Consider the following 14,296-nt stretch of genomic DNA (forward strand, 5'->3'; position numbering starts at 1 on the left):
ATTATGAGTAATACCTATTCCCAGCTTCTTATTTCTGTAAAGAATTCAATGTATACTTTAAAGTTGGTTATTAGAAAGCAAACTCTTTTTTTGCCAGAGAGGTATTTTCACAATATTAATCAGATTAGTTACTCTCTAATATTTAATTCTCTGTTTTAAAAAACTGATTAAAAATTTTTAGCAGGTTCAAATTTAAAAAGATACAACAGAGTTTACAATGAAAAGTGGGGCTTCTTAACATTCCCATCTCTTACTCTGGAGGCAATCAGCATTGCCAGTATTTTCTGTATTTTTCTAGGATACTCTATACGATCTCAAGACATTCTGCATATATGTGTGTGTACGTGTGTGTGCACGTGTGTGCATGACATTGTCTTTTACAATTAAAATTACATTTTGGAAACAATCCTAGATCTCAGCTGCCTCCCATAGTCGCAACTTTACTGTAACTGATTTCATTTGTTTTCCATTGATGGGCATTTAAATTGTTATCAGACTTTGTCAATCATGTAATTTTGGAATAAACACCTTCACATGTACATGATTTCACATAAATGCAAGAATATCTGTATATACTTAGAAATAAAATTGCAGAGCTTTTCTTACAGATTTTATCATTTCAGACTTCCCCAAGGAAGAGTGAAAGTGCTTATCTACCACGCCTTTACTACAGTATTATCAAGCTTTTAAAATGTGGATCAGTTTCACAGGTGGGCGCTTGAGCACCATAGTTTTCACTTGCGTTTCTCTTCTCATGAAGTTAAACAACATTTCATATGTATAAGAACTATTTATATTTGCTTTAGTATAACCTACTACTGATATTCCCTGCCCATTATCCTAGTAGACAGTTAATATCTTTCTTATTGATTTATAGAATCTCTTTGTATATTAAAGCTACTAATCTATGTGTCAGCATTAGTGCTACTTATTCCCAGTATCTTATTTCTCTCGATGATGTTATGGTTCTTATCCATACATATATTTCTTTATTTTTAGATGGTCACATTTACTGATATTTTCTTCAATTTTTTTCCAACATGTTCTCCTGTAGTCTAAACGCTAAAACTTATTTTCTAGGTATTTCTTTAGCCACTGTGAGTAATCTGTGGGGGTGTTTTGTCTTGGGTAAACATGAAAAACAGACATAGTTATTTTGTTTAGGTGTAAGATACACCTTTTCTTCCTGCGTTAAATTTTTTCTGTTCTGTAGTCAACATGATTGAGAACTTTTTGAGTATGACTAAACTCGGAAAATTTTTAGTAAATAAACTCTAAGGGATTTTATGCCTTTTATTTCCGTTGTTTCTAATAAATACTTTAGGCAACCTACTTCATGAGTGGAAGCTAAATTGTATGCTAAAATGTTGTAAAAACACCAGTTAATATAAAAATAAAAAGAATTACTGAAAAAAGAATCAATTTCACCCCACTGATAATGAAAGTAGGGATGGGAAAAAAAGCAATTCAAACACATTAATATACATATTTTGAAGGAAGGAATGAACGAGTCATTATAAATAAAAGTCATTAAAAAGAACTTATTTTTATTCTTCCTCAAAATCCAATAATAGAACAAAACATGGAAATCAATCAGATGTCAACATTACTGCCTCAAAAAGAAAACTGGCTTTTCTAGTCCTCAGATTGCACCTTTCTTTACATATCACATTAGCAGTTCTGCGTTTGACGTCTAAGCCGTAATGAAGCCACCGTGCACTGCCTGACCTCACTGGACAGGACACCCCACAAGACCTTGGCGTTCCCTCCGGCACAAGGTAACTTACATAATCAATTACCAGAACACTGCAACATGTGATTCTGGCCACCAAAAAGTAGGCCATCTTTCAAAAGATTTTCCAACGTGACAATTAGCTACGACAGATGATGCCAACTGAAACGACTTTAAAATGATGCTTGGGCAGAGAAAGCATGCTCACACTGATGGACTTCCAGCTGACGGACTAAGGACCCACATGAAAAGCACAGGATGTACCTGGGGCGCGGCTGCCCAGGATCCGCAGGTGTGAGCAAGGGCAAAGAGGCCTGGAAGCAGAGTGGCAACAGGTGGAGGGCAGCGCACACGTAGGGCAGGCTGGGCGGGCGGGAGCTGAGTGCAGGTTGGTCCTACCACTTAGTTGGACAGCAAGCAGGGGATACTTTAGCACCTTTCTGTGGCCAGGCTTTGGGAAGGAGTATGATTTGATTCTTGAGATTATTCCACCCGCTGACCAAGTCTAGAAACCACAACAGCAAAGAGGAAGAGTAAATGTTTCAGAAAACAAATACAGGATCCCTTCCATGACATGCTAATTAAACTCGCTTCTATAATTGCATTGCTAACGCCCTCCTGCCCCTGCCCATGAGATCCATCACAGGCAACATCTGATCATTGGGAAGGCTTCTGGAAAGGCCTGCCACCTGGGGAGAAGGATCTAGAAATATATTTGGGACATATGTTCCACTGAAGGCTAAAACATTAGAGCTGTTACATTTACTAGCTCATGCTTCTTGTGGATCTACTAAGTCACAAGCTCAAGACAAACTACCCTAAAGAAACTACAAGTAGATCTGAGTGCTCAGTTGCATTGCTTCTTCATGGTGGGTGCTGGTCCATGGTGGAAAATTTGTGGAAATTCATTGAGTTGTATACTTGGGGCCTCTGCATATTTCCATATGTATTTTACCAGTCAATTAAAAAGTTATTCCAAAATATCTAAGTTCTTGAAGCCATTGGGTGATGATGGCTAAGCACAGGGCTTGACATTCTTTTAAGAGTTCTCAGCCCTAAGCCCTCATCCATCTGAAGTATATGGATCTGTCTCATGGAGCCTATAATATTAGGGTAGAGTTGCCAGGCCTGCGAGCCTTGTAAAGGGCAAAATGAAGTCATACCCCCATAAAGGAATTACATTTTGATCCCAAAGTTCACTGGTATCTTAGCAAATTCAAATTCCCTGCATTTGATAACAAGTGCTGACCCTGGACGGCCTCCCCTGTTTCAACCTGGGCGCAGCATGGAGCAGACAATTGTCCCTACTGGAGGCAGGACATATATTTGGCTTTCTGCAGATTTTGTTTTTCAAGTGTTACCAAGCAAAAAGTGAGGTGCAGAGGGCGTACTTCACAGATGGCATTAAAAGGCATAGAAAGTCCATGTGAAGTCCCCGAAAGAAGAGCAGGAAGAGAATTCCTGCTTACAGCATAAATCTGTGCCCGACCTCCTAACAGGCTGGAGAGAGGAGAGAGCTGGGGTTCTGTGGATTACACAGGTGTGTTAACGTAGACAGCTCAAGGATGAAGTTAAAAAATACGTTCCTGTTTCTCAAATATTGCAAGAGGCCTATTTCTGATTTAATACTGGGTTTCCTCGTCGTTGTGTAAATTCTCCAAAAAATGAAGAGAATTTCACATGGACAAGAAGTTAAGAAAATGTGGCCAGGCAGGGAGTGGTGGCTCATGCCTGTAATCTCAGCACTTTGTGGAGGTCGAGGCGGGAGAATAACTTGAGTCCAGGAATTTGAGACCACCTTGGCCAACATGGCAAAACCCCATCTCTACTAAAAAATACAAAAATTAGTCGGGCATGGTGGCAGGCACCGGTAAGCCCAGCTACTAGAGAGGGTGAGGCAGGAGAATGGCTTGAACCCGGGAGGCAGAGGTTGCAGTGAGCTGTGACTGCACCACTGCACTCCAGTCTGCGTGACATGAGACTCCGTCTTAAAAAAAAAAAAAAAAAAAAAAGAAAGAAAGAAAACTTGGCTAGTAGTAGGCTGATTCTGCCCAATGCGCATTAGTAGTCCCAGCTCATCATGGAGTATATTTTGAAGGGCAATCAAAATCTCAATGACCACTACTCCTGTTGGTTAAAACTTTATTTTCATTTGTGATTATGAATATGCAACAGCTTCTCATTCAGTGGTGTTCCTAACGACACTTACCGCAGGATGGGAACCTGGAAGCTGTGGACGACCTCCAAAATTAACATTATTTCCTGCTTAGAGAGAGCATGGACAATTACTGCTCTGTTCGTGGAAACCACTTCCTTCCCCTCCCCACTGCTGATCAATCAATGAGATCAGAGGTGCTCTGCTTGAGAAGGGAGCACACTTTCTGTGGGTACCTCTTTTGATCCTCTTTTACTTTTTCCCACATGCAATTAAGATAAATTATTACTAGTTGCAACTGGCAATTTTTTGATTCATAATATGGAAAATTAGAGTTATCTGACATCATTATTAATCATTCCATAAAAAGAAGTCCTTATCCAACCCGAATCTGCAATCAGTTAAGTCTAAAGTGAGGCTGATTGTCACTGATAGCTCAAAAACGGAGACTCCAGTGTCTCGGGAACTTACCCTGTGAGCCGATTTTTTGACATGGGACTGTAAGAACTCTTAACAAACCATCTGCTTTATAAGAATAATGCTCGACCAGCTGAAAGAGAAAAAAGTAAGAAAGTGTGGTAAATGACAAGGTCAGGAAATAGAGAAATAGGGACTGAGAGCTGCCGACTGACTATTGGGCTTTCAAAGTGACCCCAAGACACATGAATGCTTTTATGTGCGTAAGTCCACTCCACAAGGGTGGCTGGGGAAGTGGGCCCACAGCTAGGGATCGTCCATCTTGGGCAAGGGACAGCAAACTTTTCCTGTAAAGGGTGAGAAAGAGGTACTTTAGGTTTTGATGGGCCTCATACCGTATCTGTGTCTGTCTGTCTATCTATCTATCTGTATGTCTGTCTGTCTGTCTCTCTAAAACAACACCTTTAAAAGTCTAAAAACCATTCCCATCAAGGATTACACGGAAACAGGCTGAGAGCCAGATTTGGTCTGTGGGTTTGCAGATCCCCGGTCTACAGTAAAGAATACTGAAATAGGGTCACATAGAATCACCAACTCTCCGTGAAATAGCACTGGGGCCCTGGAGTTGGGGTAGGGTACAGAGGTACCCTACAATGCTGTCAAGAAAAATCAACAGAATCATGCATGGAAAATTGAAAGGTATTGCTGGTATTTTTGATGTAGTTTCCTAAACACAGTGCCTAGAAAATACACAATGAGAAAGAATTTAATTAGGGCTGAATGCTATGATCTACCAGGGGAATCATTCTCAATAATTTGAGATGCTTAACACTACCTGAGTGCTCAGCCTTTGAATGCCCTTTCTGGAGAAGGTGAATGAATGGCTGTTTGTAAGTGATGGGGCCTGGGACCCTGGAACATTAGTCTGGCATAGAGGACTCCAGGTGCCTTTGCATTCCAGAAGGCAACATTCCCTACAAACCTCCCTCATGTTGCTTTGGGCCTCAAGTGTAGAAAAGTTAAATATTTATTTGGATCAATATCATTAAAAGAAAGCAAAGCCTGTGGTTGATGATAACACATGCCAATGAGCCATAAGATCAAAAGACAATGTAAATGTAAATGTTGTAGCTAATATTTTTAATATGGCCATATCCAGCAATTTGATTTTCCAATTATGGCATTAGAAACCAGATCACATTTGGATGTAGTAACTTTAAGTGCTTTAAAGGGACTAATGCTCCATGGTCTCAGTTTTTGAAAAGACAGGATTTTCAGTTGAGTCCTTTCCTCAATATTGACTGCATGTGTGGCCCCAGCTGGGCCTGGGTGAGGAAATTTGCATGCACCCTGATTACACCCCTCACCCACACACGTTCAAGGTAGCTGGTGCTCTGGGGCAGTGGGGTGGTGGCAGAGTCAGTTGGCTTTCTTTTCTCTCTCTCTCTGAAACTACTACAGTTTACAGGATGCTCTGCTAAGATGGTTCATGAAGCACTGTTACTGTTATTTCCTTCATCATCAGCCAGTGTAGTTGTGATGCAAAATTAAGACAAGCAATCTGTGCATACTGCGATTCAGGAAAAGCAGTGATGAGCTTTATTTTAGTGCTCATTAGTGTCCAAGGAACTTCCAAACTGCGAGTTGTTTCAGGGTTTACTCGTAGCTGGGTCAGGAATAAGCACTTTTTAGACTAGGGCTGTGGCAATGCATATGTGCAGCAGCCTGGAGCCTGGGGAGTACACTTCCTAAATTTAGGATGTGTTTCCTAAATTGCCTTGGTTTCCGCAGGAGAGAGACTCAATTTACAATGAGGAGGGCACCTGACATTTACTGTCTATTTCAGCCTCTCGCACCACCAGCAAAGGCCTGCTTAGCTGTTCCCAGGCCTCCTTCCCTGGCCATCCATGCCTCTATTTTGTGTGTCTTTGTGTGAAAGGCTGTTCTGGAGTCTACCCAGATTATCCTAGGAAGAAATATTTTCTAGCTCTCCAAAAGAGGGTGTCTTGTTAAACTCTGAATACAGCTCTGCACATACATCACCCTGTGACACTGAGGACTGAGTGGCCCTTAACAAGCCATGGAACCTTCATTCATCTCACATGATGGCCCCTGGACCAGTGCTTCTCAAACACAGAAGCCACCTGGAGGCTGAAAAAGGGCTCTGATGGGCAGGTGCGACAGGGGCCCAGGTGTGGATACAGGTGTACATTTCTCACAAGCTCCAGGGCTGCTGCTGGCCTGGGGACCACACTGTGGACAGTGGGTGGTCCAGTTTCTCTGGTATCTAAGAGCCCATGGGACAAGAAGCCCCATGTGCCCTGTACTCTACCCGCAAGGTGGGGAGAGGGGCCGGGTACCTGCCACAGTGTGTCGAACTTTTTCCCCTCTGGGATGGAGAGCTTCCCCGTCTTGTCTTTGTCAATGCGATAGTGCAGCACCTTCCCTTCGTGCAGCAGGCACAGGGCGTAGGAGCCGTTGTTGTCTCTGGCTCTGATCCTGGAAAAGAGGATGGAGCTGCATCATCCCCAGGCCTGCCAGTCCCCAGTAAGACCCTAGGAGGAGGAAGCGCCCTGGCCTGAGTGGTCAGCAGCAGCTCTCTGGGGTCTGTCACCTGGCAAGGCAGCCAGAGGGCAGTGTCTGGAGCCTCAGGGTCAAGGACTTTGCCCAGCCTACCCAGGAATGCCCAGTTCACCACTCAGTGATGATGCCAGTGGGGGAGCTTGCAACAAGAAAATTCCAGCAGGTTGGCGATGAATGGACAATGGCTAAAATCTAGCAGGGCCCGGGATCCCTGGGTGGTGGTCAGGAGAGCCTGGTGCTCCGTAGCAGTGATGCTGCTCAGGGCGATGAGTACGGGGGATCCATGGGCCTTGATTATCTGTGGAGCCCTTTGGACTCTCTTTTCTTCACTAACGCCTGCATTTGGGTCAGATCCAAGATGGACATCTCCACCACCTAGCTTGGGGCAGGGGTGGGGTGTCTGGTGGGCATTTTAACCAGCCATCTTCTGGACCAGAGATGGAGGGATGTGGAAGCTTCTGTCCCCCAGGGCCTGCCTCGCTCCCTCCCATGCTCCCATTGCAGGAAACGGCAGCAGGGCTGGACTTTAAACATTTTCAAATGATGATATTGTCAGGAAAGATCCCCAGGAGAAGAAAATGACATCTACTGTGGGGTCAAGAGATGGAAGTGAAACCAGAGCTGTGCCGGCCGTGCTGAACAGCCGAGGCTCGTCTTCAAGGTCATGCTGGGCTACACTCAGCACCACCCCCTGCCCCCGGGGCCTGGTGAACAGAGATGCGAGAGTCTGATGCCAGGCAGGGAACAAAACTCCCACTGCAGTGCATGCGACGAGAGGCTTCTGACCCATGGAGGCGACAGATCCCCTGGAAGACCTGTAGGATTAGGGGAGGTCCAGGTTTCGGTGGAGGCTGAAAGGGCATGAAATGGGTGCAAATCCCCCAATTTAGCTTCATAGTCACACCCACAGCGTTCAGATCAGAATTCAGATCCCATTTCTCCCCTCGTTCTCCCCTCTCCACAGCTTTGGATCATGAGATCTGAGACTCTGAGAGTGAGTCGTGAAGTCCCAGTCCCTAACAGTTTGGAGGTGTAAAGGGCTGTCCAAATGCCACAGCAGTAAGAGTGGATGCACATGCTTATAAAAGTTGGCCTTGAAGGAATGATGACCATATACCACTCCAAAGTATTTCCTATGGTTTAATCTTTCATGTCTGTGACCTCAAGGTCATGGAGATAATACATGGGTTCTGAACCAGGTACAGTGGCACACACCTGTAATCCTAGCACTTTGGGAGGCCAAGGCAGGAGGATCACTTGAGCCCGGGAGGTCTAGGCTGCAGTGAGCCAAGACTGTACCATTACACTCCAGCCTGGGTGACAGAGTGAGACCCCATCTCTAAAAAAAAAAAAAAAAAAAGTAATAATAAATGGGATCTGAGCACTGGTTTCTGAATCCATGTCCAATCTGTACTACTCCACCTTTGCCCTATGCCTTGATTGACATTTTCTTATTAAGACGGAGACAGACAAGCACAGGTTGCCCTGAGAGACGATGCCATCAACCTCATTAGAAATCTGACAAACACAAATGAAGGCTACAGGGTAGCACTATTCCATGCTCTTCAGACTGGTGGAAGTTAGAAAGATCATTCTAAGTGCTACTGAGAGTGGGGAGCAGCAGGGCCCCTCCTGCATTGTTTGTGGGAGCATAAACAGGTTCACCCACTTTGGAAAACAATTTGGAACAGTCTCCTGAGACAGAACCTATTCATGCCGTCGTGAATGAGCAATTCTATCCCGAGGTGTATGAAATGTGTACACTACGCATCCCAGGACTGCTTATGCCAGCTTCATCTGTGTTTATCAAAAACTGCACACAACCTGAGTGTTCACTGATCACAGAGCAAGTAAATAAATTGTAGAAATTCACACAATACAATATTATAAAGCAATAAAATGAGCAAATGGCAGCTATACAAAGCACAGGTGAGTCTCACAAACATAAAACATGCTCCATGCTTCCATATACACAAAGTCCCCAACAGACAAAAGCCCCCTGTTTTATTTAGTGATGTACACCTAGGTGGTAAAACTTAAAAAAATAAGCAAATGGAAAATAACAACAAAAAAAGCAAGGGCGTGATGAACACAAAAGTTCAGGAGGTGGTGCCTCCCAGGAGGCAGCCGGACAGATGGGTATGAGTTTGTGAGGCCGGAGGGGTCTCCTGCAATGCTGGGTGCATTTCATTTCTTGGCTGGGCTGTGTTTGCTTGATCATTCATTAAGTTGTATCTATTTAGTTATGCACTCTTATGTGTTTTATATTTCACAATAAAAGCAGTATAAAAACAGAGCTAGTACCAGGAGGAAATACAGAGCAACCCAGAGGTAACAGAGAGTGCCCTTTACTTTTGAACAAGCAGTTTCTGCAAAGGCTCCCACTTCCTTGAGGCTCCTCGAGAGGATGGGTCCTGCAGGCAATCCCCTCTATTTCTGTGCTCCACCAAGCAGGCCTGGCCAGCTCCTGGTGACAGGTAACCGGCAGGTACAGGTACTGACCATGGACATGCGACCTGTGCAGCCCCCATGGCAGGTGGCAGGAAATGAGAGCAGGGAGGGGAAACCCACAGGCCCAGCATCTGTAGGTGGCAAAGACCAGAAGGCTCGTGACGTTAACCACCAGCAACTGTGAGGTATCTGCTGGCTGCAGGCAGATCTTGGACCAGGCTACTTTTAATCAAATATGGGAGATAAACTGGTTTGGAAGCCTTGCTCCTCCTCTTGGCTGTGTCCTGCTGCTGAGAGCTTTGCCTTGGTGGTGGCATCAGCACACCCACCCGGGCTTATGGCTCCACAGACACCTAGAGAGGGCGTGCATACAAGCAAGACTCCCAGCTCCTATCTGGTTTGCTGCCTGCTGCCTTCGGGGTCAACTGGCCTCAGGCTGTCCACAGCGGCCTTTGAATATTTATAAAATCTTTTCCCAAGTAATTCTCTTGGGAGGAGCAAGTTAACAGATTTGTGTTTTGCTGTTGCAAAGCCTGAGATGTCCAGGGCTTGAGCTTGAGCTGACGCTGAGAAGCTGTCCTAACTGGCCTTGAGACTGTCCTTACCTGCGGCATGGCTACTTTCCCGGGATGGGCAGCCTCGGCCTCTGGGGTGAGCAGGCCTCAAGCCTCACAGACACTACAGCACTATGCAAAGGTGAGGCATGCTGACTCTGCTGGGGCATGACCTGGAAAGGCCGGACCCCTACTCTACCCTCCTGGACCCTCCAGGGAGAGAGAGAGTATACAGAAGAGATGCCTGGTCACCAAGAAGAAAGTGAGGACACAAGAAATAGTGGGACACTGAAGGTGGCCTCCCCAGGGCTACTGAGACACTGCCTGTATCTGCTGTAGACAGAAACAGAAAAGCTGGGCACATTCCAGCCCACTAGGTGTTCTCACTCTCCCCGGCCATTTTTTTTTCCACGGCAGAGTGGAGCATCACTGTGTCAGTTGTCTGACTCACACAAGGGGAAGGAAGATGCCTGGGATTGGCTGTGTACATCAGATGTGCAAAGGATGAATGCTCACTGTGGCTAAGCTGGGCTGGGCAGATGGACAGAGGAGCCTGCGCTGGGTCAGGTGGGTAGTCCTCAGCCATCTCCCAATAGTGGCTTCTCAAGACGAGCTGGGAGAGGAGAAGAGAAAGATGTGGGAGCAAATGAGGTCCTCAACAGCATGCATGCCAGTAAGAGGCAGGAGAAATGCCAGCTTTACTGATCCATGAAAGATACAGATAATGCAACTTCTCAGTGCCTCTGCCTTGCACCGTAGCACCACTGAGGCACACGTGCATTCCATACAAACAACAAGAGCAAGATCAGTACACAACCCCTATCTGAGGCCATGCCAAGCTACTTCAACACACCTACCATTTAAAACATGTTATTACAAATGCACTCTCGTTCTCTCCCTCTGCTTTAGTTCATGAAGGTGGAATTAGTGAATGCATCTTGTCTCCAGCTTCAAGGAGACTTTGATCAGCATCAATGAAGTGATACTGACATTAGCCTACAACTCTCTTTGAACTTTTAACTTCAGACAGGTCATGGCTCTTTATGATGACCTAGGTCTGCAAAACTGCATTTGTCAAATAAGATGCAGACTTTGATCAATTATGGCAGCATATGAGTGCTGATGGAATGGAGTTTTTGTTGTGGGAAGGGAGGCTCGTGACAGCCAAAGTCTCATTCATCAATGAACAAGGAGACGGTTTTTCTAAGACCCAGATTCACTTTTGAAATTGAAGTATAGGACAGGAAGTGAGCTGGAACTTGAACAGCAAAATGTAAGTGGCAAATAAGAGCGATTAAAGCGTGTTTGGCCAAGGTCCAATGCTAACATCAGCACAGCAGTGGACAGGGACAGAAGCCTAGGCCAGCAGCACAGTGAGCATCTGGATGTGGGATTCCCATCTTAAAGCAAGGACCTGTAAAGGGGAAATCCCCTTCAATGCTGGAGGAAAGTGTCCCCAGCACTGGATACTTAGAATTCCCACAGATAAACATTAATCAGATACAAACTCAGAACCATCACTGAAAACATAAGGAAGTATGAGTTATGAGAAAAGGGGTAAGGAGGGAAAGAGATAGATATCTGAATCCCCCAAAACTTTCAGTAGTAGAATAATCAGATATAGAATATATACTCTGAAATGTTTAATAAAATAAAAGAAGATGGAATGATAGAAATTAGCAACCAATAAGATACTCTAGAAGTGCCCCAGAAATATTTGAAAAAAAATAGAACTGATAGAAATTTTCTAAAAAATGTAATTTAAAAAAATTCAGTGAATGAGCATAAAAACAGATTGGACACAAATGAAGGAAAAATTAGTGAATTGGAAGGCAAATGCAATGATGTTACTCATAGCACAAGACACAGAAAAGGCAAGGAAAAATAAAAAATGTTTAATAGGAGTCTCTGAGGGAAGAAATGGTAAGAACAACAGAGAATAACATTTGAAGAAAAAGTAGCAAGGTTTTCTCAGAACTGATGAAAGAAAATAATTCAGGGATGTAGGAAGCAGAGACTTGAGAACCATTGGCTTAGCTTCATACACATGACTTAATTCATCTCCACAATGACTCAGATAAAACATTACTTTCCCCATTTTATTACTGAGGAAGCTGAGGCTCAGACAGCAAAATTAAGTTGTACAAATCACAGAACTATTAAGTGGCAGGGCTTGTCTGACTCATGACCTAAATTTCTTTACTATCTAACGTAAGTTTCTACAAATAGATGCAGTTTCAAGGTTAACTTTATCAGAAACAGTCCAATAATACAGTATTTGGGCATTTTGCAGGAATTTCAACAGCAAATGTAGTTATAGACCCTCCAACGAACTATGAAAATCTCAAATGATCATAGTTGTTTATCTATCCCATGTAGGTAGCAGGGATCTCAAACAGGCTCAGACCATGTCTCCAGACCAGTAATATCAGCATCATTTGAGAGCTTGGCAGGAATGCAAATGGCTGAGTCCTCACCCAGACCTGTGAATTAAAAACTCAGGGGGTGGGATGCAGAAATCTGTGCTTTTACCAGCCTTCCAGATGGTTCTCCCCCTCTCTCTCTCACACACACACACACACAAACACACACACACACACTCCTGTGGACCTGTGCACAGCCTGAACTACTGCATCCATTCTCCATCGTTTGTCCTAATTTAGCGTTGTTTCCTGGTCATATAGAATACTAAAATGTGTGTCCTTAGGAACTTTCTCAGTTTCTCAGAGAAATGGGATATACGTGAATAGATTTTTTTATGTCTCCCTTAATATTGAGTCCCACTTGCACTGCAAAGGATTAATAACACCTGCTTCCAAAGCAAAGCAAGGTGTCTCCTTTTATGCAAGCCACATGGTAGGGTGGGGAGAGAAAGGGTATGGGCATCGGTGAGAGGTGTTGTTCTGATGGTCAAGGTGACAGGTATGTTATCTGGTGTCCCCAAGCTGGGTCCCACCCAGGGCGTGCTCCCGGACGAGGGCTGAATGGCTCTGATTTGCACACCCCTGGTTCTGGTGGACACAACTGTTTTTCTTAAAAAGCCAGAGTCACTGCAACCTCTAGTCCTCGGCTGCATAAAAAATCGTATGCAAAGCTTCTCTGGACTGTCTGTTCTTGTGGTTTATTGGTTTATCCTGCAGGGTCACCCATGGAGCCCATAACTTAAGATACACAAATGAGCTAGTGAGTAAATATGTGTGTGCATGTGTGTGTGTGTGAGAGAGAGAGGCGGGGGTGGGGAAGAAGTGAGGGGATGGGAGTGTGTGCAGACATGAGGGAGAGGAAGGGGAGAAGAGAGGTGGAGGTAACAAGTGTGTCATACTGCACCTGGAAAATGGCTAACACAAACGGGGCGGCTCAAAGATGACAGTGTTTATTTCTTCTCAAAAGGACAGGGGAAGGAAGGTCAGGAAGGCACCTGGATTTCAGCTGCAGAGCACATGAGAACCAGCCACACAGGGAGTCGATGGCGGCATGGGGGCTGGGAAGGGGTGGCTACCGAGGCCTCTGAGGACAAGCTGCATTCGTGATTGGTCCCTGCTCTGAGGGATTTCTGCACTATCTTTCTATCTTGTCCAGAATACTTGGAACAAGAGCTTTCTGGGGATGGTTTTAGTTAATGTATTAAAGAGCTATCATGCAAAGAAGCACTTCCAGGGTCCCACCCGGATCATGTACAGCAACCACGGCCTGAGTGGAGGGCTTTGGGCCCACTTAACTGCAGGGGACAGTGATGTTCTTGCAACTTTAGGACCCACCAAGTCCACAGGCCATAGCTCCCCATCCTCCTCACTCAGTTGTCAACACGCATGGCTCTCAGCTCACCGAGGCTCACAACCTCCTGGGCCTCCTCTCTGACTCAGTTTCTCTCCAGACATCTGCAAACTACTGGGCCTGATCACAGCCCAGCTCTCCAGGTGCCTCTCCTGCTGTGAGCCCTCAGGTGCCTCTCCTGCTGTGAGCCCTCAGAGAGGCCACCCTCCTGCTGTGAGCCCTCAGCATGCCTCCTGCATGCTCCACACTCAGGACAGCTGAGCAATCAGGGTCCTCTCAACACCTCATGGTGTGGCCTGGAGCAGCCAGGTGCCACTCCCTCCACCACCCGGACAGTCTGCCACCATCCAGGAAAACTCTGCAACCACCCAGAGAATCTCAGGGCACCAAGATGGTCTCAGGGCACCACATGACCTGCCTCCTGGCCCATGGTGCTGCCTCCTGGGGCTCTGACTGAGGCATCCACCGCTTCACTTCCCTCCCTCTCCTGCTGACATCCAGGCCCGCCCTGACCACCACACCCGTGTCACCCCCTGAATCTCTAGCTGCACTGCTCTTGTGTTGCATCTGCCTAATGAGGTGTCAAGCTCTGCCAAACCCAGTTAGCCCACTTGCTCTGAAGGCCACTTC

At 45.4% G+C, this 14,296-nt stretch overlaps 1 protein-coding gene across 8 annotated transcripts in view; it reads right to left on the reverse strand.

The window, feature by feature from the left end:
* SYK (spleen associated tyrosine kinase) overlaps positions 1–14,296 on the reverse strand; it is a 78,678-nt gene that overhangs the window by 22,662 nt on the left and 41,720 nt on the right. For 4 of the 8 annotated variants that reach the window (XM_017528443.2, XM_017528440.2, XM_017528444.2 and 1 more), the window contains 4 exons: positions 6,665–6,803; positions 4,359–4,437; positions 3,942–3,997; positions 2,169–2,237 (listed from right to left, as the gene is read on the reverse strand). In XM_017528443.2, the coding sequence (XP_017383932.1) occupies positions 2,169–2,237; positions 3,942–3,997; positions 4,359–4,437; positions 6,665–6,803 (343 nt within the window). The remainder of the gene's footprint in view (positions 1–2,168; positions 2,238–3,941; positions 3,998–4,358; positions 4,438–6,664; positions 6,804–14,296) is intronic. The other 4 variants (XM_017528445.2, XM_017528446.2, XM_017528447.2 and 1 more) reach the window with 3 other exon arrangements.

This window comes from Cebus imitator, unplaced genomic scaffold, assembly GCF_001604975.1.
Source record: "Cebus imitator isolate Cc_AM_T3 unplaced genomic scaffold, Cebus_imitator-1.0 Scaffold53, whole genome shotgun sequence".
Classification (NCBI taxonomy): Eukaryota; Metazoa; Chordata; class Mammalia; order Primates; family Cebidae; genus Cebus; species Cebus imitator.